General features: G+C 47.5%; 1 protein-coding gene across 2 annotated transcripts in view; it reads right to left on the bottom strand.

The window, feature by feature from the left end:
• Positions 1-27,115, bottom strand: part of LOC139051656 (organic cation transporter protein-like) — a 189,688-nt gene that overhangs the window by 115,228 nt on the left and 47,345 nt on the right. Inside the window, exon 2 of one of the 2 annotated variants that reach the window (XM_070528611.1) lies at positions 9,110-9,276. In XM_070528611.1, the coding sequence (XP_070384712.1) occupies positions 9,110-9,232 (123 nt within the window). In that variant the 5' untranslated portion in view covers positions 9,233-9,276. Of the gene's footprint in view, positions 1-9,109; positions 9,451-27,115 lie in introns of those variants that run through there. The other variant, XM_070528610.1, reaches the window with a different exon arrangement.

The following is a 27,115-nucleotide window of genomic DNA, read 5'->3' as shown; positions in this document are numbered from 1 at the left end:
TGAGTAACGTTCCTCGCTGCGGTAACTCTCGGATTGTTTATTTTCTGTCTAACCACTTGCTGGTGGCCTCAGTCGCGGTAGATTTACTGTTTTGCGCATAAGCCTTGGAACGTAGATGTTCTGTACTTTGCAATAGCTCGTAGCGAAGACGTATTATCACGATAGTCATTCGTTTACTCAGTGAACCAGCTTAAATTCGCTCAGCTTAAAATCAGATCAGATCAGCTTAAAAATTCGTGTGCTGTCGGTGTACTATATGTCAGTCATGCTTCGGCCCATTGAATTTTTCCTAATACACAGGAGGTAGAGTGGGCGTAAGTTTGAGTGTAAGTTGGGTGCCGATGCGCGTCTCCCGTCTAAAATTACTATGAGTGGAACTGGCGCCACTCCCTTTGTTTCCATGTTAAGAGCGGTACTCTTGCCGATGTTCCGAGGTTGACGTTCTTTCTTTGTAGGTTATCGATACAACCCCAGTGCGTTAATTTTTTAATCCCAGAGTAAAGCCATGCATCGCGAATGGGCCGTCAACACAGGCAGTCCTTGCGTAGCAGCGGTGCGTGAACGTGGCCACACAGATTCATTTCATTCCTTAATATACTACTCACTGTTTTCGCAGCCAACTACTTTACACGTCTTCCGGCTACTGTTCCACATTTTACACAATGAATGAAGCGCAGTGCGTTAGCGATCGCCCAGTCGCATTTTCGACAGCTGTTGGAAAAGTAGCAGAGCAGAAGCGGTAATGGTTTCGCATTCTTGCGCTTTCGCCTGAGGCAACGGAAGGCGCGCTGGGGAATACTCCATCTCTTTAGTCTAGCGAAAACTACACCGTCAAAAGGGTGTAGATGTATCAGGTGACCGCTCTCCGACTTAGGCAATGTGCAATAAAAGAGCCGTGAACGACCATTCCATTACACGCTGAAAAACCTCGTAAGGCGTAGTACAATGCAACGTCGCCCCTACGCACTATTCTAGCCATAAGACTTGAAATTTGACACTGCAGCCAATTTGGCTTAGTCCTCCGTAAGTTTCCTGCATTTCCTGTCTCTTTGTCTTATTTCTGTGATTTCTTTACTATTAATTAAGTTGCTTATAATTTATAATCTAGCCAAGCTTAGGTATACTTGACTTTTGCAGTAACCACAAAACATTCCAAACACGATAGTGGCCATTTTGCAGCGAATAGATCTTTACGGCCCTTGCTGCGGCTCTTTCGGTCGCTGCGTGACTTCGTGCCAGACAGTCTCCCCTTAATTCCTCGCCCTTTCCCCACTCGTTGAAGAAGTTTTGGAGAGTGACAAAAGTGCTGTTGATGAACTAAATGGTGGTCTCGGTAGAAAACGAAAGAGAAAATAGTACAGGGCAGTGCTACCAACCTGGAAAAAATTGACGCATTTCGGAAATACCCGTTATGAAAATCGGCAGACATCTTTTCCCAGAAGTAAGTGTTCCAGATTTTCAATTCGAAAGAAAGAATTGCAATTCCCGATGGTAGTCGCGTGCACAGCGAGTGCACCATGTATTTCTGCGTCTAAATAAAAAACGAGGTGAAGAATCTGCAATGAGAAGTAGTCGACAAAAGGTTGAACGCGAAGAAAGTCCTTTAATATAAAGAAACCTGCCGAGAAGCTAATAGAAGCATCGTTACATAATAGATTTTGTTTGTGTGAGTTCGGGAGCATTTCCGAAGGATTTCGCTGGACTAAAATTTGGAACCCATCAGCTTTGGCTCAAACTTTCTTAATGGATTCCAATAAATAAATAAATAAATAAATAAATAAATAAATAAATAAATAAATAAATAATGTGCCTACGGACGTGGGCGTGTATTCACAAAAAGCTATTAGGATGCAACTTTTCGTAAGAGAAAATTCCAGCTAATCCTGATGCAGGACGTAGTATTACATCAAGGCGGCCGACCACTGGTAAACAGCACTTACGAACGAGCAGCTTTGTGAATATGGCCGCTATTTCCTTTCTTACTACAGGTTTGTACGTTGAAGCCGCGAAAAATATTGCTAAAAGCCCCTAACAACTGTGCTTACTCCTTCCTAATTATTTCGGCCTGAGAGAGTGCGAGTCCAGACTTTATTTAGCCGGAGTGCACCTTTGTTTTGCCCCGTGCAACTGGTGTTCACGGCATCCCCCCGCGCGTTCCATTGTTGTGTTCAGGGCTAAAGGTAAACTTTTTTGCGCGTAACGTCAGCCCCGCTGCCCGTGTTTTACCTTGCTGCTTCTCTATTTCTGCGAGGGCAGCTAAGAAAGCTGGGTTTGCCGTATACGGGTGTGTTGTATTCTTTGCACACCCTTGACCACAAACGTAGTCGTTGAAGGTCATTTGGACGATATTCAATATATAACATAGATAACTTGATTTCATTTTGTTTCAATAACACTTCCTTCTCCAGAAAAGTATTTATTTGGGGCAGTTGGCAAAACACATTTGACAACGATGCTTTGGTTCGTTCCGGTCATAGTACTGCGCTGCACCTTTGTATATTTCTCCCTTTGCTCATTCTGTGGTCAGATTAAGTTTAAAATGGGCGGGCGCCCTGCGGCCTCTCGAAAGTTCGATCTACTTAATCCCTCCGACGTGTTTTACTTTACTTTAGTTCTAGTTTGCTTTTTCTTGCGAACTTGTGGATGTGGAGCAACAAAAGATAGTTCTGGCTCGCTTTAACGAGGTATATGTCCCTTGTCAAAGTAAAAGGAGGTTTTACTGGCACTGCGCCATGTAGCTGTTCGCCATTGTGACGTGCGGCTTGGCAGCAGGAGGGCTCAGAGGCAGCGTCTGTTTCTTAATAAGGAAAAAAATTAAGCACGCATGGGGCGTATTCATCAAGTAATATACGGATACGGAACAAAACTAGACACGAGTGAGTCGTGAGCATGTCGTATATATTTTTTCAGAGATCGCGAGGTACGAATATTGCAAAGCTGGGCCTAGTCTCGCGTGCCTCTATTTCATGGCGTTCGTAGAAAAGAAGAAGTGGACTAGCATAATTTGTTCACCCTTTGCTAGAAAGACTAAATAAAGCGCAGAAGGCGACTTTTTTTTTGTCCTGTTTAAGGGCGGCACAGAAAGCTGATGCAACGCGACTCACCTTGTTTTCAGTACGAGGTTCGTCGTAAAATGGTTCAACCAACTCAAAACAAGACCGGTGGGTCGGACGTTACAAACAGAAAATTTAGCCCATGCCCAAAACACGAAAGGGGAACACCAGGAATTGCGGTGCACGCCAGCTGCGCAGCGCAGAAAAACTGGTAGTTAACTGCAGGCAAAATAAAATTTTTACTCACTCGAGACATTTGAACATGAGTAGCCTAGCAAACTGTAGAAAGCGTTCAGTGAAATTAGGGTAAATACTGCTGATTGCGAGAGATGAGCAAGCAAGGTTCATGTGGTCAACTGATTCTAAACGATCGATTGGAATCATTCATTCGCAGCGATTGCTTTAGCCAAAAGGCCACTCGCGTCATCAAGAGCGACGACCCGTTCGCAGAAATCCTTTTGGATTAAACGGACTATGGAGCCTTTCGTCATAAGCCAAACACCTATTGTTTCATGTGGATTTGCATGGCACCGTCGTTCCAGCCAAGAACGTTACAGTTAAATTCAAACTGTCGCACACGACTACATCTACATCGGCAGAACTTGCAGCTCTCCATGCCGCTATGATGTACATCGCCGAAGAGCCAACAGAGAAATGGGTCGTATTTTGTGACTCTAAGGCAGCCCTTCATAGCATCAAGTCTGCGTTACGTCACAGAACTTACGAGCAAATGACATCTGAAATCAGGGAACTGCACCACCATGCTCTGGAAAGAGGACACCACATTGTATTTCAGTGGATTCCTGCTCACTGTGGCATCGTCGGCAACAACCTAGCTGACAAGGCTGCCCGGTGTGCCCACGAAGATACAAAGACGCGTCCAACACCTTTGGCGAGGTCGGACGCTGCCAGAGAACTTCGCCTACTTGCGCGCAAGAAGTCCCAAGATCTCTGGACATCAAGTGGCTTCAATTGCAGATTACGTCAACTGGACCCCACGCTACGGCTGCAACTGCCACCTAGCCTTTCCCGCGGCGAAGCAACCTTGTTGTGTCGCTTGTGGTTGGGAGTGGCGTTCACTAACGCATACTCCTACCGTATGGGAATGGCCGAGAGCCCGATGTGCCACTCCTGTGGGTGCGAGGAGTCCATCGAGCACGTATTGTGTACCTGCCCTCGCTACGATGTCCAACGCCTCTCTCTGCGGGCAACTTTACACAGACTAGACTCGAGACCATTCACCGAGTCAAAGATACTCGGACCGTGGCCGCAACCGTCACTGGCTCGAAAAGCGATTCGTGCACTAGTGCGGTACTTGAAGTGCACGGGCTTAAGAGACCGCTTATAGTGTCATTGTGTAAGGTGTCCCTCCCACATGTACTCAGTGCTGACTCTCTCCCTTTCTTCCTCTTTTTATTCCCCTTTCCCCCACCCCCAGTGTAGGGTAGCAAACCGGATGCTGTTCTGGTTGACCTCCCTGCCTTCCCTACCCTTGCTTTCTCTCTCTCTGCATGACACCGATGTTTTCCGAAACAAAAGGCCGCCATCCATTTCACGCTGTACCAGGTACCACTCCTACTTTGCGATATCCGTGCATTCGTCTCTAAGCCGTCCCGTTCATCCACTGTGTTATTCGGTCAGTGCGGCACCAACTCGACTTGCAGTACTGACCCTGACGTCCAGGCACAGTGTAAGGTCCGACCGCTGGGCTCGACGTCAGAGCACCGCGAAGGAACGAGACGCGCCAACCTATGCATGTTTCCGCGCCCACTCACTAAGCCGCACGCTGCCAGACACTCCTGTACCGGGAGACTTGGGCCATCAATTTGTTGACTCGGGATTTACGACTTCATCTGAACGCACACTACTAGACGAGAATGCTGCGCGCCGGCCCAGTTGTTAGCGCGTCCTGCTACCAAGCGCACATTGCCGCAGTGCTATAAATTTCGAGTCACAGTGGCGATGATGAGGCACTTTGGTTTTCAGGCGCGTAGGCGTTTATTTGGCTACCCTCAGCGCGTTTACGTAACACCTCATGTGTTGTAACACCTTTCGTTTTGTTCCTCTACAACGAAACCAGTTAATACCGCTGTTCTATTAACATGCTTATGTGCTCCAGATATGCCTATGAGGCAGCTATGTTTATTCTGGTATTTATTTTACTGTTATTTAGTGTTTGATGACACAGAACAAAAAGGTCCTCACATTTACAGAAAACGAAAAACCTGTTACGCTAGAATTGTTCGTAAAAGAAAACAAAACCCAGCCCCTATGCTAGACGTATCATTAGCGAAGGCGGCTGACCAGTGGCAATGAACACTTACGATCGAAATGCTTTGTGAATTCAGCCCCTAAATCCTGGCACTTTCTGCAGTTCTTTATGCGTAAGTACCGGGTTTCAAACTTCAATTTAGGTTACAGCTGTTTTCGCCTAGCGATATTCGGAGGGCACATTCATCACGACGGCCCAAGGGTGCTATAACGTAAAACTATTCCAAACTTTTCTATTCCAGTTCTGCTATCAGCCATCCACGATTGGTCAAAAACGTTTTTCGACCACCCCCCACTTCACCTGTCTGTCACGCCACGTCACGAAAACCGTGATACCTCTCCATCTGATATGATGTGTACACACTGATTATGCATGATGTGACAGTAAAAAAAACCGGTTATTTTTTATTTGACCCCTTTTCGCCATTAGCCCTCGGCTATTGGTAAAATGTTTTCGGGCTGCACCCACTTCACCTGCCTGTCACGCTACGTCACAAAACCGCACAAGCTCACCGCGTCAAACTGACGTGTACGCGATAAAGATGCATTAATATGCCGAACAAAACTGAATTTTTTTTCGGAATAGCCGTAGGCTCCCCCTTTACGAAAGGAATAGAGAGTTTTAGCAGAGCGCTTACGGTCCGCTCCGCTCAGACCGGCCTATCACAACAATTTGCACGCAGCCGCTCAGCAAAACGCTACCGCGAGCACTGACGCGCATGCGCACAGCAGACATAGCGGCAGCGGAATGTGGGACGCTTACCACGTTCCGCTAGAAACCTGATTTAGCGGTGCGTCAGGGAGCGTGTAGTTGCTTTCGTAATCGTTTTACCGCCAAGCTGAGAGCACGTCAGTGGCGTCTCTGGTAGACGCGCTTGTTAGATAAGGGAAATCAATGCATTCTATGCAGCCACCAGTGCGCGTGAAAGGTGTGCGGAGCGGAGCGCAACCAAGCGCTCTGCTAAAACTGTCTAATAAAAGATGGCTGCCGCCGATCGCTGAGACGCTGGCTACTCGCACCTGCCGGAGAGCATGGGTGTATTTGCGTGTAATAAACTTCTTGTGTGGCCGTGTGACGTTTTAAAACACTTTCAGCACGTTTACTACCTCATTCTGCCCCCTCTTCTTTGCTGAGGGTCTGTTTTAGCGTCATTCTTAACCTTCCGTTGCATGCTGCCGCGATTTTCAACCAACCACCACAAGCTAAGTAATGGAAAGCCGACCAATCGCAGACGCCGGCACCACCCTCTTCATCCGGTTATCGATTGTCAGTGCACTGGCTCTGCCTCAGTGAATCCCTCTCCACTTGAGCGTTCTCCTCGCCTCTTGTCAGCCAATTAGATACGACAAGCCGTTAAGTGTAGGCAATGTTATTCGTTTTTCAAGCAAACAAAAATGACCTCCTCTGAACGAGGAGAGCGTTTGATTGGTCTGGTCAGACAACCCTATGGGTGACCGCCCGGTGCTTGCGTCGGTGGTTACGCAAATTTGACGTCAGGAAATTGGAATAGAAACATATTGGAATAGTTTCACGTAATAGGGCCCCAAGATACATGCGCAGCTTTGCTCAGGCAGTTTGTAAGCTAATCTTGGGAGGTATAATGTAAAACTTCTTAATCATGATTTTATAACAAACTACTGACGTCAAATTTGCGTAACTGCTGACTCAAGCGTCGGGCAATGACCCACCATGTTGCTTCAACAGCCCCATCAAATTCTCTCGTCGTTCATAAGAGTTAACTTTTGTTTGCTTTGAAAGAAAATAGCATTGCCTACCTTTGAATACCATTCTTATCCTGGCTGACAAAAGGCCAGCAGCGCGAAGATGTCGAGAAGGTTTCAGTGGGTCTGAGCTAGCACAGTGAAAGTAGATAACAGGAGGAAAAGGATGGCTCCGGCGTCTGCGACTGGTCCACTTCCTTTTGCTTAGCTTGTGGGTGGTGTAAAACTGCATCGGCGTGCTACGGAGAGTTAAAAATGCCGCTAAAATAAATCATTCGCGAGGAAGAGTTGGCAGAGCGATGTCGTATGGGTGCCGGAAGCACTCGAGGACGTTATACTGCCATTAATTTTTTTATTATACGCACAGAAATCTATTCTCCCTGACAGCTGCAAGTAGCCATTGCCAGAGTGATCGGGGGCAGGCAACCTTAATTCATTTTTGAACGGCGCAATCCACGGCTATATAAAAAAAACGCTTTCGTTCGGTATATCAATGTATTTTTAATGCATATATGCGTTACCTTGACGTGGTGAGTTTTCGCAGTTTTGTGACGTCGCCAAACAGACAGGCGAAGCGGAGGTAGCCCAAAAATGTTTTACCGATATCGGAGGGCTAATGGCAAAAAGATCGTGCAATCGTAAAAAAAAATATTTTCCCTCCCTTCGGCCTGGTGATACATAATTCGTGAGCTCAGGTCATATTATACAGGCGGTTTTTGCAATTTTCGTGATCTGACGTGACAGGCAGGCGAAATGCGAGTGACCTGTAATATATTTTACCAAACGTGGAGGGCCAGTCGCATGGAAATAAATGGGTAAAAATTGGAATAGTTTTAGGTTATAGCGCCTCTTATTTGCTTTACGCGGATTATTTGTAGCTGTGAATGAGGTGCGCGTTTTCATTAGACTTCACGTATGCAATGAACTGTGTACGTGGGATAAAGTTGCAGCTTTCTATCCTTCCAGCTGCAATATTGTTTGGTTGCCAGGGCAATGTTTTCACGAAGCATCTTTTCAAGTGAGACAGCGTGACCTAGCTTTTCGCTGCTATATAGTCTGTTCAGGTGCATATAAGGGCCGGTGCCCCAGTATGCACAGTAGTGGCTCGTTGCAGCTGCTTATTACAACCGAGCACGGAAATACGTGGTGCTGGAAGCAGGTGGTATGAAGCTGTAAATAAGTCAAGCTCTGGAGCTCTGCACTAGCATTCCGCGAAGCGAACGCAGGTGTCCCGAATCATGGCTGTACGGAACAAAAATCGAAAATAAAATAGCCTTCGAACGCTCGATGACCCTGAATAGCTAACGTACAGCTTAACTGGCCTCACTGGCCAGTGCGGCGGCTCCAGTGGCCATCCTCAATCGATGCTGCGTTCGTAGTAAAGCGCACGATAACGCTCTTAGACAGCAGGCTTCTTGAGGTACAGTAAATGAATATAACAGTCTCTGTTTGCGAGCTTTGGATGGGTATGAGTGACGTCAAACTTGCCATTATGTGTACATAACTCCTACCCAAAGGAAACAAGAGCCGTTGGAAAGCTATTTACAGCAAACTGCAGCGTAACTTCACTCTGCAGCACTATCATGCCGTTTGGCGTAGGGGAGAAAATACACTTCATAGTTTGGCACTCGGGTTAAAAGTATATGCTATTTAAGTTTAGTGGTTTTATTTCTTAAAGCCAGAATTTGACTGTGAGTGAGTAAGGGGTTTGAAGTTAGGTTTGACCACCGGGGATTCCTCGACGCTAACCCGTAGTTTGCTGAACAAGCGCTTTTGGGTTCCACACCATCTGAACGAGGCCGCCGCAGCCGGCAACCGAACCCGCGGCCTCAACCTGAGCAGCTGATCGGACGGCACAGCCACGGAATTGCCTCGTCGTGGCATGAAAGACGTGCCACGTTTCCCACGTCATCTTACGCGTCAGGCTGCTGAAAGCTCCAAGCAAAGAAAAATTGGGCCTTTCTGAGGTTGGCAGCACTACGGACAGAATGAAAGGAAGGAAGAAACAAACGAAGAGAAAGAAAGAATAAGAAATAGGTGCCACCTCGTGTCAGCACACTCGCCTGACTCTGTGGAGCCATGAAGGTGAGGCTCATGACGAACAGCGACGCCGGCATGCCCCGCAGCACGCCGAACAGCAGCACAGGCACGTGCCACGGCCCCACGGGGTCCAGGATGCTCTCCATGCCGGTCGTTACTCCTCGTCCGAACGGGCAGCAAGCGGGCCTCTCTGCGTGGCGTCGAACGCGCGCGATTCAAGCACACTGCACGATGGGTTCCGCAGAGCCGCACGAAACGTTCTGCGGCGGACTGCGTCAGCGCCGCTTTCACCATGCGCGCGTCGCCGGTTGGACGCCGAGACAAACGTGACGAAGTTCGCGTCAACGGAAAGCCACCGAGGGCCGCTCGCGTTCCGCAACTCGTCCCTAGCTATTCTGCGAGAGAAGCATGCCATGTATAATGCTTCTTCGTCGCTTTCTGTAGCACGGGGTCTCTTTTGCGTCTCCTGCTGCGGCTTCCCTTCAGGCACTTGGCCCGCGGCTCGCTTGGCGCGAGTCCACGGGCTCGACGCAACGGGCCACCACGGCTTCGGGTGCAGGCAGGCTTCGAAGGGTAAACATCCGATGCCCGAGCTCTGAGGGGCCTTGCGGAAAGAGAAGTTGACGACGGGCGAGGGAAGCGGGGCAATGTTCTCAGCCTGTTTTCTTCCTGCCAACGTGTCGAGCTCGCGCGGGAGCGCGCGCTGCCGGTAGCGACCGCAGACTCAAAACAATGCGCACGGGGACACAGCCGTTCGAGGACACTGTTGAGGCCATATTTCTTTAGACCACTTCGCGCAGTGCCGAAAAGCTTCCCAGTGGCCCGAGACAGATTGCTTTATCACATTTGAGCTTTACCGCCAAAATAATGTCACGCAATGCACAAACGCGTTCAATCGAGTACGCTTTATATCGAACGCGCAATCGATTAAACGCGTTCGATATAAAGCGCGTTCCGCAAGAACAGTTATTGAAGATGGCTTCTTTGCAACTACGTGTATATCCGCTTTCACTCACATAGTCCCCACACCAGTTGTAATAGAGTAATAAATTTTTAATTCTGCTTGTTAAAAAAAAATATTAATCTATCACATCTATTACATACTCCAGCCCACGAGGTGATGTAGTATGTGAAAATAAATAAACAAATAAATTTATTCTTTTCTGCTATGTTCTGACAAATATAAAATAAATTGTCTGTTATCAGCAACCGAAAACACTTTTAACTCTCCGGCATAGTGCGTGCTACGCAGCGCATTCTTCCAATAAAAGTTCTAACTTTGTAGAATGGCGCAAGCTGTAGCGTTCCTAAGCCTTGCTAAGCTATCGATTCCAGGATAGTTGTTATGATAGCCTTGTGGTCGTAGTGCATTTTTCTTGCTTTTCACAAGGCTTTCCACGTTTGGTCTCTCTCTCTTTTTAACAAACAAACAGCTCAGCAAATAACGGCGAAATCGAAATGTTGGTATGTGTTCAATCCGGCTACTTGAAGAACTAACGTAAGATAACTACGATCTCTTCGGGGACGTAACGTTTGCTTTATAAACGTTTTCGCTAGTAACTGGTCCTTCATTCTTTGAGCTTCTAAGTGTATCAAGGTAAACCATGTTCTCAATGCTTTTGCCTCTCCACCGCTAAATGACGTGCACTCATAATGTAAAGCTGTCCGATTAAGCTGAGAGGAGTTCTGGCATGTCCTATTCGTTTAACTATTGGAAAATGGGTCTACTACCTCGCACTTTTAAATGTTTCTGCCGTCACAGGTGGACATTTCACAGGTGGACATTTTTTTTTTCTGATCAGTGCTTTGCTGCAAAATGTTCCGTTTTCTGCTACATTCGATTACGAAACGCTGAGATGGATAACAGATATACTTGTGGCAACACTAGCAAACTGCATTTTTTTTTACAGGAATTAGCTTAAATATTTCACTTCACCACTCGTTACCATTAATTCATTTCACTATTTAACTTTTCCAATACATAAATCAGTAGGTAAGTAAAACGGGTGATACAAATGACCGTGTATACGATGCCCAACATTTTGCGGACTAAGCCACACTTGATAAAGATAACACTCTGAGGGTTTAATCCTTGTTCCGTTTTAAACCGAGAAAATGTTGGAAACTACAAATAACAACGAGAAGTGACACAGTGGCCACAATAGGGCGACTTGAAAAGAATGCGACTAGGCCTACCACGCCTGTTAATGCGAGCTCTCTGGGAGGTCAATCGTTGCCGCACGTATTATGAAATTCACATCCTAAAGCCTGCTTTGTCCACTTTATTGAGTGAGCCATATCTCACTCAAAAGGATACGATTGACGTTTCTGGTAATTCAAAGGCAGAACTGCGGCTTCATGTATGCAACAGTGCTGTGTGATCTTACCACATAACAGTCGGTTAACGTTTGTATGCCCACAGATTGACGAAAACGTGTATGCCTCGAAAAGAAATAAAAATGCCGCTTGTGTCAGTTGGGCGAAACACGAAACGTCCCCGTGCCAGAAGTCGATACTGTAACTGGTCTATGCTATAAAGGCCGAACGGTAATAACGGCTCATACGCAAGCACGGCTACTTGGGATCTACTGCGGCTACACAGGGTGTCCGCCAAATGAACCAGAAATTTCGGGCATACACTGTGGCTTTCGCTTCTGCTTCGCGCTGTAGGAAAAAAATAACGCTCGAAGGGCGTATATGTAGATGCAATGGCTTCTAACTACACGCACTTTACATTCAGCACGCTGCACTGCTCCTGCTCAGACGTATGTATCTTCATCTGTTCAACAACCGCTTCTCACCCACTTAGTAATAATTGTATCATGGCAATGAAAAGCTCTCAGCCTCTCCGAAGCGCTGATACACCCTCCCCTTCCACCCCCCCCCCCCCCAACACACTCACATCTGCCAGCCTCACTTTTGATTTGCTCGGTGTGGCTGCATTATTGCATTTCTACTGTAACAGTTCTTCTGTGATGCGACAGCGCAATCGTCAAACATATTAGAAAAAAAAAAAGATATACCACTCCTATCACTCCTCAGATGACGAAAGGACTGCTCAAAGTAATTAGAGATAAAGACTCTTGGCACACTATGGTAAAGTCACATAGGGGTAACAAATATTATGAACAAAAATTTGGTATGGCTCGAAATATAGTAACTTGCGGTATTCGTATTCGTAAAAAAGAGTATTACAGAAGTTTAATAGTCCGTAATTTGGATAATTCAAAACCTACATGGCGCATTATCAACTCAGTAGTCAAGCCATCGGTTAGAGAATATACAATGCCAGACTTGAAAATTTTAGGAATATCTATGAAATCCTGAGTAACGTCCTTTAACTCCTACTTCTGTGCGAGTCGTCATGCAATATCTAATAACGTACCTCTTCTTTCGTCTACTATTTACCCAGAAAGGACGACAAAGTCATTTAGTTTCGACGACATTACAGTGAGGAGAGTGTGTCCATAGTTTACGGCATGCCATTCAAACGTTCTAATAGGCAACGATGGAATATCCACGGTGACCTTAAAGCATTGTATTGATATACTGCGCTAAACATTAGAAAAAAATAACGTTCAATCTCTCTTTCTATACTGCTACCTATCCATACTTATTAAAGATCGCTAAGGTTATTCCTATTTACAAAAATGGGGACCATAATTTGTTAGAAAACTACCGTCGTATGTCTCAAGTTGCCTAAACACCGTTTTTGAGAAAGTTATCGCCGAACGAATGATTTCTTGAACGTGAATTCATTTTGTATTATTGCCAGCATGGTATTGCAGCTAAAATATCGACGAATACAGCAGTATCAGCTTCGTGTAATTACATAAATTTCCACTCGAACAACAACAAAAGTGTCCTAGGCATATTTCTAGATGAGCGAAAAGCGATTGACACTGTGGATCACGACACACTGCTAAATGCTAAATAAGTAAACTCATGAATTTTTCCGCAGCTATCTCAATGACAGAAAACAACTGGTTGCCATTTCATACACCAAATCCGACATTTATGACATCCTTACAGGTGTCCCCCAAGCCTCAGTGCTGGGGCCAATATTTTTTCCTTATTTTAAACGATCGTCCCAGTGCCTCAAACAACTTCTCTGCTGTAATGCATTAGGACGACACTGTATAACTTTGTGCGCCAGATAGCTTGGATAAAACGGTGGCTAATAATGAACTTCTACGTTCAACTAAGCTAAATTTGAATATCAAGAAAACTAAATATATTCTCTTTACTTCTTCATAGAAATCACTTCTATGCGAATGCCATTTGCTTTCTCTTAACCATAATGGACTTGAGCATGTGAGTTCAATTTAATACTTTGGTGTCACACTAGATAGCCATCTTCATCGGAAGCCTCACATTGCATTCCTCTGTAAAAAAATGCGTGAAGTTTGTTTTACTCTGTACAAATGGCGCTATTACTGCGACACTGCCACTCAGAGAGCAATTTACTTTAGCATGCTCCATAGCCATCCGTCCTACTGTATTGCATCTTGGGGTCATACGTACGTCTCACATGTAGAACCTATTTTACTTCTTCAGAAAAGGGCATTGCGATTTATGACTTTTTCTGATTACAGTGCTGAATCAACGCGCTGTTTCAAAGTTTGAACATATTGCCTTTTGATTTATTACTGAATATTAAGACAACAATAAGTACTCATAATGGCATAACTACTAAATGTCCTTCGAGTTAATCAAATTTTGTGTACTCCAGAAACAATATACGCAAAGCACTTAACTGAAAATGTATATGGAAGCAAGTGATTAAACAGGGGCGGTATAACGTAAAACTATTCCAAACTTTTCTATTCCAATTCTATAATCAGCCCTCCGCTATGCGTCAAGAAAATTTTTGGACCACCCCCACTTCACCTCTCTGTCACGTGACGTCACGAAAACCGCGATAGCTCCCCATCTAATATGACGTGTACACACTGATTATGCATGATTTGACCGAAAAAAGAAAAATAGTTATTTCCGATTCGACGCCTTTCTGCCATTAGCCCCCGGCTATTGGTCAAAAGTTTTCGGGCTGCACCCAAATAACCTGCCTGTCACTCGACGTCACAAAGCCGCAAAAACTTACCGCGTCAAATTGACGTGTGCGCATTAAAGATGCATTAATATGCCAAACAAAGCTGAATTTTCTTCTGAATAGCTGCAGGCTGCCCCGTTCCGAAAGGAATAAAAGATGGCTGCCGCCGGTCGCTCCGGCACTGGTTAATCGCCCCTGCTGGACAGCATGGGTTTATTTGCGTGTAATAAAATGTTTTGCGTGGCCGTGTAATGCTTTCGAGCACTTTCGGCACGTTTAAGACCTCGTTCTGCCACCTCTTCTTTGCTGAGGATCTGTTTTAGCGTCATTCCTAAACTTCCGTTGCATGCCGCCGCGATTTTCGACCAGCCACGGCAAGCTAAGCAAGGGAAAGCGGACCAATCGCAGACGCCGGCACTACCTTCTTCATCCGGTTATAGACTTTCAGTACACTGGCTCGGACCTATCGAATCCCTCTCCACTTGAGCGTGCTTCTCGCCTCTTGTCAGCCAATTAGATAAGAAAAGCCGCTCAGTGTAGGCAATGCTACTCGTTTTTCAAGCAAACAAAAGTGACCTCCTATGAACGAGGAGTTAGTTCATAGTCTTGGTCACAGTCTTGGTCATAGTTCATTGGTCTGTTCAGACAACCTTGCGGGTGACCGCCCGGTGCTTGCGTTGGCGGTTACGCACTGTTAACCGCGTCGGCGGTTACGCAGATTTGACGTCAGGAGATAAAAACACATTGGAATAGTTTTACGTTATAGCGCCCCAGCAATGCAGCATTCTTATGGAACAACCCAACGACATCTACATCTGCGGAACTAGCTGCTCTTCGCGCTGCACTTTGTTTCGTCAATCGGGAACCACCTCGACAATGGTCACTTTTCCGTGACTCAAAGGCAGCCCTACAATCTGTGCTATCAGCTCTGCGTCGCGGGCCATTCGAACAGCTCGTGCTCGATATTAGATGCCTACTCCTTACATCACATGAGAAAGGACATCACGTGACGTTTCAGTGGCTGCCAAGCCACTGCGGCGTCATAGGAAATGAAGACGACGATAAAGCCGCTCGGACAGCTCTTGAAGACACACAGGAAGAGGCCATACCACTTTCACGGCCCGACGCAATTAGCAGACTTCAAGTGCTTGCAGGGGAGATCACGCTCTCTCTATGGTGCACACTAAGCAGCCAGACCAACCGAAGCAATCGTCAACACGACCTGCCCTCCTTGATGCATCTCTGTATGCCAGCTGGACTCCACCGAAGTGAAGCCACCCTGCTTTATCGCTTATGGCTAGGGGTGGCCTTCACGAAATCTTACTCGTTTCGCATTGAAATGGCCGAAAACGCTCTCTGCAATGCCTGTCTTTGCGAGGAGACGCTGGAACACATTCTGTGCGACTGTCCTGAATATAATATTCAGAGACAGTCCATGGCGTCCGTTCTAGCGCACCTTCGCAATAGACCATTGTCAGTTGCAACCATTTTCACATATCGCCGACAGAAGACATCGCAGCTGAAGGCGACGAAGGGACTACTTCGGTTTATGGAGACGAGCTTGGACAAGCGGCTGTGAGAGTGATGTCACGTACCGCGCAAGAGTGACAGACTGTAACCAACGATGTGTGTGCCGTGTTATGTGCTCTCTATCTCTTCTCCCCATCTTTCATGCCCCCCATCCCGCTCCCATATGTAGGGTATCAAACCCGTTAGGCTAAACTGGTTAACCTCCCTGCCTTCCTTCTCCACTTTTTCCTTCCTTTCTTCCTATGGAACAACTTACCATCGGAAGTCAAACAAGCCAATTTTCTTTCATTATCATTGGAATCCCATTATCACTCACGACTATTATCGGTATAAGGTATTGATTTCGCTGGTGTATTTATCTATTCTAGTGTATAGTTATTAGATAAAAATTCATTTCTGTAGGGTTCTTGTAGCTATTCGAAGTACCCTGTGTTTTGTTTATAAATGCATGAGTATAAGTACTTATGATTTATTAATACTTCGCTGTATTGCCGTTGTGATCACGGATCCCAACCAGCCTTGAACTGAGGATCCAGATGTCTTGTACAATATTTCCTGTGTACTTTTCCTGTTTTCAATAAACTTGAAACTTGAAACTTGAATTGGCGACGCGAAAGATCGGTGATTAAATCTTGCTCAATGAAATTCACTTCGAGACTCGCAAATTCTTTCGGCGCAAGCTTACCGCGTGCCTATCGAGCAAGGTTGCTAGAGCGACGCCAGCCTTGGCGCTGTTAGGGCAAGGCTTTGTTATTTCCCACCAACGCTTGTCCCTACGCCGAAGCCTATGGAAAAAGCACCATAGTAAAAATGACAGCAACACTTTGAAGAATGATAGAGCGCGATTTTCGCTCGCCATCTGTGAGAGCCGCATCAACTGGGCCATAGAGGTAACAGGAAAGGTGGCCCATTTTTCGTCAGTTCTGAAGAATAATATTAGAGGGAGAGGGGAGCCAAGATATAGATTTATAAACAATGGACAAATGCCAACTATTTAGAAGTAGACCAAAAAGCACATCTGAAAAACGAGATAACGCTTGTTCCACATTGGGTTCATATTCTTCGGCTTCTGAATATACACAACTGTTCATGTAGATATATACCTTACTACTGGAACTGAGATGTACTTGATAATACAAACTACCAATCTGCATAGTCCGGCGCGGCTATGCCAAAATAAAAAATGCTGCTGTAGGGATATCCAACTAGTTTTTCTCAAGAAACGCATTATAACGTTTTGAATCATCTCCTAAGAGAACAATAAGGGTATTACTCTATAAATGCTTGTATTACATGAAAGGCGCACGAAAGAAGTAACAGTATGCGATACTGCAAAATTACAGAGTATTGTGGCCATTTCCTTGAGGTGCATACGTCCTTTCGGTGTATAAACATGTGATTTTGCTGAGACTAAAATACGTCCTCACTGATTCAGTTGCTGGAAGTTCGTAGCGTATAGTGAAACTTTCAGGGTTCATTCATGACTCCACAAAGTGGTCATGTGTGTACATCTTGCAGATAAACGAGAACCTCCACTGGGCGTAATCTGGAAAGAGGAATAGCTGCCAAGTGAGTTATACAGGGTGGGATATATTGGGAGATCGCCATATCCAAGCGGCAAAGAAAACGACGACGTAGCGGACAAGCAGAACTTTTGGCGGGAAAGAAGCTAGGGAATGAAAATTCCCTTGACTCGACGAAGCGCACAGATGGCGCACCAGCTGTGGCCAAGCAAGGAGAGGGAGAGAGAGCGCCGAGGAGGAGACTGCCTCCGCTCCCCAGAGATGATTTAAAGATAGTCCTCCGGCCGAAGGGACTGGCAGTGAAAAACCTGCAGACACACCAAGTGGCGCGAGCGGTGGTTGCGGCCACCGGACACGGATGCAGGGCTGAAGACCTCATCATCCGGCTCCGCACGGGCTCAAACATCATCATAATTAGTACAGACAACGAAAGTGCTGCTCAGCAAGTCAGGCGCATCACGCAACTGAAGATTGGTGAGCACAGCTACGAAGTCAACGTGCACGTGGCGGCGCCGGAGGGAACGCTGCGCGGGGTCATTCACGGGGTGGACCCGGGGATCCCCGCCGAAGAACTCAAGACAAACTTACGAACACGCACGCAAGGGGTGAAGATTTTAGCGGCGAGAATGCTAGGCCGATCTAGCACAGCTGTTATCACCTTTGATGGCCCCATCCTCCCCAAGCAAGTTTTGTACTACGGGGGAGAGATGTGGTGTTATCCATACAGACCAACGCGGCAAGTTTGCTATATCTGCTGCCAGCAAGGTCACCGGTCGGACGTCTGCCCGACCCCCGGAATCAGAGCTTGCAAGCAATGTGGCCAGAAAGATCCGGAAGAACATCATCAATGTACACCCAAGTGTCTGCTGTGTGGGGGCTCCCACGCTGCGGGCACAAAGGACTGCAAACAACGCCTAAAGTCGACAAACGAACTACGATGGGGACCCCAGGGCCAGCAGCGGCGGGGACGCAGCAGGAGCAGAAGCGGAGCAAGGCGACCACGCTGGTTCCGGAATGAAGATCAAGAGCCACGAACCGACTACCGGAGTGAATCCAGGAGCCGCAGCCGAGGGCGCAGCCACAGTCAAGGCCAGGGCCGAAGCCGGGAGAGGGACGAGTCCTACCCACCTCTGGGCGGCGCGGGCCAGCAGACCACGACGAAGCCAAATCAGCAGAAGAAAAGCGGCGGAGTTAAGGTGAGCTGGGGAGCCGGCCCTCCCAAAACGCTTTTTGCTCCGCACAACAACATAACCAATAACACAAGCATGCAGACAGAAAACGAGAAGAGGCTTTGTGCCGAAAACAGTAATCTTAAAAAGGGACGAGCTCTGCCGCGAAGAAACCCGGCAGCTCAGGAAAAGAATAGATGACCTAATTCAGGAAATGCAAGAGATGAGAAAGGCAGGTTTCTCACCAGTTAGGGCGCCACCACCGCCGCAGCAACATATAGAGAACACGCAAACTAGCGAGGGGAACACCTCAATTGAAGACCTTAAAGCTTTCATGCAGCAAATGCAGCAGCTAAATCAAAAGATAGCCCTGCAAGACCAGAGCTTCCGCAACTACGTAAAGAATCAAACTACGCAGAGAACAGTAAACGACGCCAGAGACCGCCTCTACACTCTAAGCCGAAAACGGGGAAAAGGGGACTAACGGCAGCCGTTGGACCTTTGGATCAACGGTTAATCCACCGTGCGTGCCGTGTGCAGAGGCAAAGTGTCGTGCGCAAATTTGTGGGACTAAATGTTCGTCCTTGCAAGGTAACGGTCGACAGTGGGGATCAACGGCACAATTTAGTCCTCTGACTTTAGTCCCTTTAGAGAGGGGGGCTCCGTGTCACTCTCCTCCCTGCCTGGACGGGGTGGCAGCGGGTCATAAGACACTGTCGCTCTGCTGTCATCCCGCCCACATGAAGGTCAACAGGCTTTCCCCATTGGCTAACATTTTGGCGGGATTCGGGCCCTGCTTGCGTGCACTCCAGGTAAGCGCGCGCAAGTCGGGTCCCGGGGAGACCACATCGGGGCGTCTGAAGGTGCGTACGTGTTCCTCTCTGCCGGCGGCGGCCCCCTTTGTCCGCCGCCGGCCGATGGTTACTTCGGCTCGTAGGGGTCCCGGCATCGGCGGGCGCGCGCGCACTCTTCCGTCGTCTCGATGTCCTGAGGCAGCGTCTGCCGATCGTGCCCCCGTCTGTTCGTCTGTCGTTTCTTTCTATTTCCCTTTTCTCTGCTGTGGGGCGCGCGATGGCAGGCGCTGACCGAAGGATAGGCAACTTCTTACTGCTGGGGTTCTTTTTTCTTTGCTCCTCGTTTCTTTGTTCTCTCTCTGTCGCGGTGCACCGTTAGTGGCCACCGGCGACCATTCGGCCATGTTTTGTGTAACTAGCTTCAGATTCGGACGGGACGTTAAAATTGATGTTTGTATTGACTCCCAGTTTAATAAATGTACTTTCTGGCTTCTCGAGAGCTTTGCCTAGGGTCTCCCTTGCTGCGCGCGCGGTCTCGCCTTCCCCTAAGCTGGGGCCGGCGGGGCGCGTACGCGCGCAGCTGCGCGTCGGCACACGGAGCGGGCCGGAGCAGGCGCGGACGCGGTGCCCTGCACGCGTGGCGCCTCGGAGTGCTCGAACCCGCGGTGGTCGTCCGGCGCGCGCGGAATCGGAGCGTGCGCGCCGTGAGCGTAGCGAGGAGACCACAAATATTTCTTTTGTTCTTTCTGGAGGTGACGACTTAATAGGTTTTGTGACCGCATGCGGCAATGAAAGTGACAAAAAAGAAAAGAAGAAAAAAGGACATTGTGCTTTGGAGGCGTCTGGGAGCTTGTCTGTGGTTTTGTCGACAGCGTCTCTTTCATGTGCGCCGCGGTGCTTTGGTGGTATATGGTGGCCGAGTCAATGGAAAATAGCAACAGAATAGGCAGAGGGCCAACTCTAAAGTTTTTGTGGATGGCCCACACAGTCAAAACTTACACACTTATGGCTTGATGCACGGAATTGTTAATTCTGGGGCTTTTGCTATAATGACCTTTCATATTAACGAACAATTTATTGTAGTGCCCTGAAGTTTATTATATTAAGATTTCACTGCAGCATCATTTCCAGTATTCCTGAATGGCACTTTGGTTTGCCACCTAGCACCCTGCTGCTAAAGTGACACTCAACGAAGTAAATTAAATTCACTCAAGGTGCCCTAAGTTTGCCCATCTGACTAGGATATTAAAGAGACACTAATCCCCGAATGCAGAGATCTAACTTGGATCGGGCTTGGACTTGACGAAGTCGGCCCGAAGCAAGAGGCGGACTTCAAAACGCCCAAGTCGGCTTTCGCGTTTCATAGACGCTCAAGCTGACTTGCTTCGTCAAGTCAAGACTGTGCTTCAATACAAAAGCAGGTTGCTCGTCTGTGTTCGAGGTTAACAATACATTTATTAGCGTAAGGCACGTTGTACAGCAAAAAAGTAGGTATCTTTCCAAATTTCCACCAGGGCATAAGTGCTGAAGTATAGTTTGCGTAAACTTATTCCATCTGGCTACGTCCGCCGCTGCGATGGGCAGTGTTGCTTGCGGAACGCGCGCGTTCCCGGCGGATTTAAGTGGTCTTCAAGTTTCGGTGTTTTGGGGCGCTTTTTGAGTTGCAGGTTTCACCATCTTTTCAAGTCGCCGCTACACTTTTAGGCGACAGTGTATTTGAGTGCAAATCAATTTTATAGTCACATTTATTTTGGTTTTAGTTTATTTTTAACTCAGAGGTCTTGTTGCATGTTTGTTGCCGTAGAGAAGCGAACGAAATGGTTGGTTCGTATGGTGGTCTTTAAACGGCTTTTGTTCTCGATCGCCGCAAGGCGTTCATGCGCCGTCTGGGCCGGAAACCGGATACAAGAGGCCGAGACGAGGCATACGGTCGGTTTCTGAGGGAGCTCGCGCGTCCCTTTTCGCCTATAGGCATTCCAGATAGAAGGCAATGGCCCTTGTTCTGCTCGGGCTACGTCACCCTTTGAAGGAAAGACCAACCTATTCGAACGCACTAGGCCGGAGTCACAAACAAGAAAAAAACTGCTACATGTGCTGCGAACGAAGAGTACCGAGCGACGTAGTGTCCCCTGCCCGGACCCATATGGGTGACAACACCCGATAAAAAACAAAATAAAGAAATAAAATGACACGTGCAAACTATTTGTCTACTTCGCATGGAGGGTTTGTCGAGAACAACGAGAGGGAGAGTGTGGCACAGTCGTAGACATCGCAAATTGGCAGTGCGTGTCGTCTGCTAGTAAAGTGTCGTCTGTTAGGAAAACAAGTTTTGGGGCTCCCGCGACGGCCACGCGCCGCATTTGGTACGAAATTGCTGTTCTGTCAACAGGCTTTGACGCTGAAATGTCCCACTCACGTACGGTCTCCTCCCAAGAGAATGCACCGCAACGCAAGACGGCAGCCCGTTTTAAAGAAGACGAAAAGAGCCTGCCGACGACACTCCTGAACTACTACAAGCATGTTGTGGAATGCAAGAAAACTGATGTCGCGTCATTGACCCAGAAGAATCAGACATGGAAAGAAATAGCAAAACATTAGAATGCCAACCACGGGATTACGCGGCGCGATCACCTGCAACTGAAAAAATGCTGGACCAACCTGAAGCAAAAGCGGAAAGAGGAAGCTGCGGAAGAAAAGGGAACGCGCCACAAAACTGGTAAGCGCACATGTTCTGCATGACTGACTTATTTGGGCTACTTTTTATTATGTGTAGTCACAGGAGATGAGAAAATACGCTCGCAATCAATCTTTCCGCGACTGCGGGAAGCGCACCAGCATCGGGCCCGGGTGCTTTGCGATGAGCAGAGTCACCTTTCCAACTGCGCGTCACACTGTTGAATGAGGAATGCGGACCGGACCTCCGGTGACTGTTTGAAACGTGCCAGCGCCGTAAAACATCACAGCCATCAGCAACAGCAGCATGGGAGGCACACAGGCGGTCCTCTGTTGTCACCGCTTACCCGGATAGGCAACATAGCGAGAAGTCGCACGGCGTTCTTCGTGAATCTGTAGCGACCGAGGAATTGTTCGTCGTCGTACAGCTCCATCGGATTCCCTCGGTCACGTAGGGTGGGTCACGGAATCTTCGGCAAGGGCTGCGCCTCTGAAAATGCTGTATCCATGGCGTAGCAAGCAAACTCGAAAGCAGCTAACCTCCGCGCGACGTCCGTTCGGGAGGCTGCCATGTTGGAATAACACACGAAGTCAGTTTCAAGCTAGCCCGGGAGCGGACTTCAAACTTCAGCGGACTTCGACGCAGCCAAGTCGTTCGCAAGTCGTCCGCAAGATCAAGCACGATTTACGACGCGCGGCGAAGCTGTCTGGAGGCTGCCAGAAGTCAAGTTCGAGCTAAGTTAGATCTCTGCATTCTGGGGTTATTGTAGAGTGCGTCTAACTTATATTTGACTGTGACTGCTCCTGACTTAATTTTATTTTCATGATTTTACTCTGGCTATGGCACGTTTCATCTGCTGTATACTTTGGAGTTGTTTTATTTTGTTTGAACTGCTGCATATATTCAGTCAATTTTTTTATCTTCTGTATTTATATGTCATTACTGTATACCAAGGACTTGGCATTTGTATGCTAGTATTCCTTTTTTTGTTTTGTTAATTGTGGCTCAAGATAATGGTGGCAATATGTAAATAAAAATAAACATGGGTTACTTGAGTTCGATCATTGTTTTTGCTTGAAAAGCTATGGCAACCTGGAATCATTGGAAAAGTAATTTCGGTGCATGACTGAAAAGTATGATTTATTCCAAACACTATATTCAATCCGAAACACATTGTTTCGGATTGAATGTTAATCATTCCTGTTTGAACCGTTAGCCTCTAGAAGAACATTAAGGTGGTATAACCATTACCTTTATGGTGGGCAACATTTAATCTTGGAACAGCTGTTGGTTTAGTGGAAGTACTTGAAAGGAAGAACATTTCTCCAGAGAAGGGCGAACAGATAGTCTCTGGGCTAACTTAACCAGCCAAACCATTGGTCCTCCCTGGCTTAACAGTTGCTCGTAAAGTTAGTCCCTGTGGACTAACCTAAACAGACTAATCGTTGAACCTCTAGGGACTAATTGGGAGGGACTAAAAGTTGTTCCTGCAGTTACTCTCTGTGGACTAACCTAAGGGGACTAACCGTTTATCCTCTAGGGACTAACTGGGATAGACTAAAAGTTGCTCCTGCAGTTACTCCCTGTGGACTAACCTGAACAGACTAACCGTTGGTCCTCTAGGGACTAACTGGGAGGGACTAAAAGTTGCTCTTGCAGTTACTCCTGTAGACTAACTTTAACAGACTAACCGTTGATCTTCTAGGGACTAACTGGGAGGGACTAAAAGTTACCCTCACTTTTAGTCTGCAGTAGTTGCTCCCCCAGTTAGGCCGCCGCATTTGCTCCCGCAGTTAGTCCAAAATTGGTTCAAAATCTGTGGCAGGTCATTTAGTCCCCCAAGAGACTAACAGCCATACCCGTTTTAGTCCTTTTTGGCTTAGAGTGTACAACGAGCGCAGGTTTGGATCAGAATCCCAGGGAACAAATAACAACACCAATACATCAACATGGCAGGACCAAACCAACTAGACATTTGGCAGTGGAACTGCAGGAGCTACAAGCGCAAGCAAGGGCTCCTGCAACAGTTCAATAACACTAGAGAAAATCCACCAGATTTAATACTACTACAGGAAACAAATTGCATCCCAACCCTAAAAGGATATACGTGTCAGGAAAATGGACGAACAGCGACTTTAATAAGCAACAAAATAACAACCATAACACATAAGGGACCAGAAGACACATATGTAGAACATATAGTGACCGAAGTGATTCCAAAACGGAAAAAGAAAGCGAAGAGCACTTTCGTAATCAATCTATATAGCCCACCTAAAAACAGAGGAAACTTCATTAAGCTTTTTGCGGAAGCGAAGAAGCTTGCAGGGCAAAACACCCTAATAATAGCAGGAGACTTCAATGCGAAGAGTCCGCAGTGGGGCAGTAGAATCGAAGACAAGAAAGGGCGCAGTATCTGCACAGCTGCAGAAAACATAGGCTGCGAGCTACTCACAGATGAAAGCCAACCCACCAGACAGGGCAATAGCGTAAGCGTGGACACGTGTCCCGACCTAACCTTTGTCAGGGGCGCTAAGCAAGTCGAATGGGAGAACTTGCAAGAAAACCTCGGCAGCGACCACTACATCATCAGGGTCAGCACAGAGGCAGAAATCATCAGGAGGAAGATTGGCAAGGCAAGTCTAACAGACTGGGATGCCTTTCCAGTCCACTGTAAACAGCTAAAAGGGGACTTAACCTCGGCAGAGGATTGGAGCCATCAACTCAGACAAATAAGAGATCTCTACACAAAAGAAGTGGGATGAACAGAACAAGAACCAGAAGTGGACAAACGACTCCTCAGGTTATGGGAGGCACGACGAGGCCTAACCAAGCGGTGGAAGCGTCAGAAGCTAAATAGAAAGCTTAAGAAGAAAATTGCCGAAATAACTCAGCAAGCAGAGGAGTATGCAACGCAGCTGGCACGGCAGGGGTGGCAGCAGTTTAGTACCTCACTGAATGGCACCCTAAGCACAGCCAGAACATGGCATATCCTCAGAACACTCATGGATCCGAGCAAGAGCAAGGCGGAAAGCAGCAAATCCATTCAGAGGTTAATCCACCAGTATGAAGGAACAGAAGAACAACTGCTCCAAGTAGTACGGGAAAAATGCTACGGAAAGATCTCGGTAGAAGGCTACCGAGGCGACTACCAGGGTGACGAAAACTCAACTACGGACCGACCCATCACAAGAGAAGAGGTCGTCGAGGCTGTAAGGGCTACAACGAAGAACACAGCAGCAGGGGCGGACAAAATCCGAAACTCGCTAATTCGAAACCTCAGCGACGAAGCAATTGATCAGCTCACCCTCTACCTCAACAAGCTATGGGAGGATGGCAAAGTACCAGCGGAGTGGAAACACGCCGTAGTGGTGATGATCCCCAAACCTGGCAAAAAACTCCAAATTGAAAATCTCAGACCAATTTCGCTTACATCATGCCTAGGCAAGCTGTACGAAAGAATAGTGATCCGAAGAATCCAAACGCATCTTGAAGACGGAGGATGGTACCCTAACACCATGTTCGGCTTCAGGGCAAACTTGTCTACCCAAGATATCTTGCTACAGCTGAAGGAAGAGGTACTCGAGACAATGCCGAAACACGGGGAAAACGTGGTCATGGCCATCGACAACAAGGGAGCCTTTGGCAACGTCTCCCACGCCGCCATTATGGAGGGGATTAACACCACTAATTGCGGGAAGAAAGTCCATGACTATATCAGAAGCTTCCTAACCGACAGAACAGCGACAGTAGGCCTAGGAGACCTACGGAGTGACGCCTTTCAAACGCCATGCAAGGGCACTCCGCAGGGCTCAGTAATCTCGCCAGTACTCTTCAACATAGCGATGGTCAACCTTACCAAGAAACTTAGCAAGATCCAAGGAATCAGTCACGCAATGTACGCGGACGACATAACGATCTGGACTACTCAAGGCTCACTAGGGGATAAACAAGAGGCACTACAAGAAGCTGCCACCTGCATCGAAGAATACACAAAGCAAAGAGACCTCAGATGCTCCGCGGAGAAATCTGAACTCCTCAGGGTGGGCAGACACCCCTCTGATGCCCCGCTCGAAGTAAGGCTAGAAGGACAGAACATCCCGGAACAAAAGATGATTAGAATCCTCGGCATGTGGTTGCAAGGAAGCCGGAAATGCAGCCACACAATCTGCCTGCTAAACAAAGCAGCAGGACAGGTGGGCCGAATGATTAGCAGAGTGGCACACAAGCGGTATGGCATGAAAGAGGAGGACACACTCAGGTTGGTCAACAGCCTGATAGTCAGCCGGGTCACATACTCACTGCCGTACCATGCAATCACCAAAACCGAAAAAGAGCAAGTGGAGACCATCCTCCGGAAAGCGTATAAAGCAGCTCTCCACCTCCCAAGGAACACATCCAAAGACAAACTCATGCAACTTGGAATCAGCAACACTTTTGAAGAACTAAGGGAATGCAAGCTCAACGCACAAGTACGAAGACTCAGCAATACAACAACGGGAAGGGCGCTCCTGACAAAGCTAGGTCGGGAAGTAGAAAAACCACAGAGTAGCAGGGCCACAATACCAGACCCACTAAGAAAGAAACTACGCATACAACCTATCCCTCGCAACATGGACCCAAACCTCCATGCGAGTAGGAGACTGGCTAGGGCAGAGTTTTACGAAAAGACGATGGGACATCGGGACAATACAGTCTATACCGATGCGTCCCTATACTCACACGCACAGAAAAACAACGCGGCAGCGGTAGTAGTAAATAATCAAGGAGAATTAATCACAGGACTCACGGCCGAGGTGGCTAACATAACCGAGGCAGAGGAAATTGCTGTCGCACTGGCAGCGGAAGAAGGTTATAGAACAGGAATATCCCTCAATATTCTAACAGATTCACAAGAGGCGTGCCGGAGCTATATAAGAGGCAGAATAAGTAACACGGCGCTCAAGATCCTCAGCAGAGTTCCGATCGCTGAGGGACAACCCACACATAACATTATCTGGATACCAAGCCACGCAGGGATCAGGGGCAACGAAGGGGCGGACTGCCGAAGGGGCGGACGAAGGGGCGGACTGCCTAGCTCGAGGGATGACCAGCCGAGCAGGAACGTCAACCGCCCCAGAGGGGCCACAGATCAACTGCGGGAACAGCTATTCAGAGCTATTAAACCTCTATAAGGGTCTAAGATATCAATATCTGCCACCACATAAAGCATTAACAAAGGAGGAGGCCGCAGGATGGCGGAGACTGCAAACGGGCACCTTTCCAAACTTACACATACTAAGTAGGATG

The sequence above is a fragment of the Dermacentor albipictus genome, unplaced genomic scaffold (assembly GCF_038994185.2).
Source record: "Dermacentor albipictus isolate Rhodes 1998 colony unplaced genomic scaffold, USDA_Dalb.pri_finalv2 scaffold_13, whole genome shotgun sequence".
Classification (NCBI taxonomy): Eukaryota; Metazoa; Arthropoda; class Arachnida; order Ixodida; family Ixodidae; genus Dermacentor; species Dermacentor albipictus.
The sequence above is the reverse complement of the archived record's forward strand: the minus strand, read 5'-3'. Positions and strand labels throughout refer to the sequence as shown.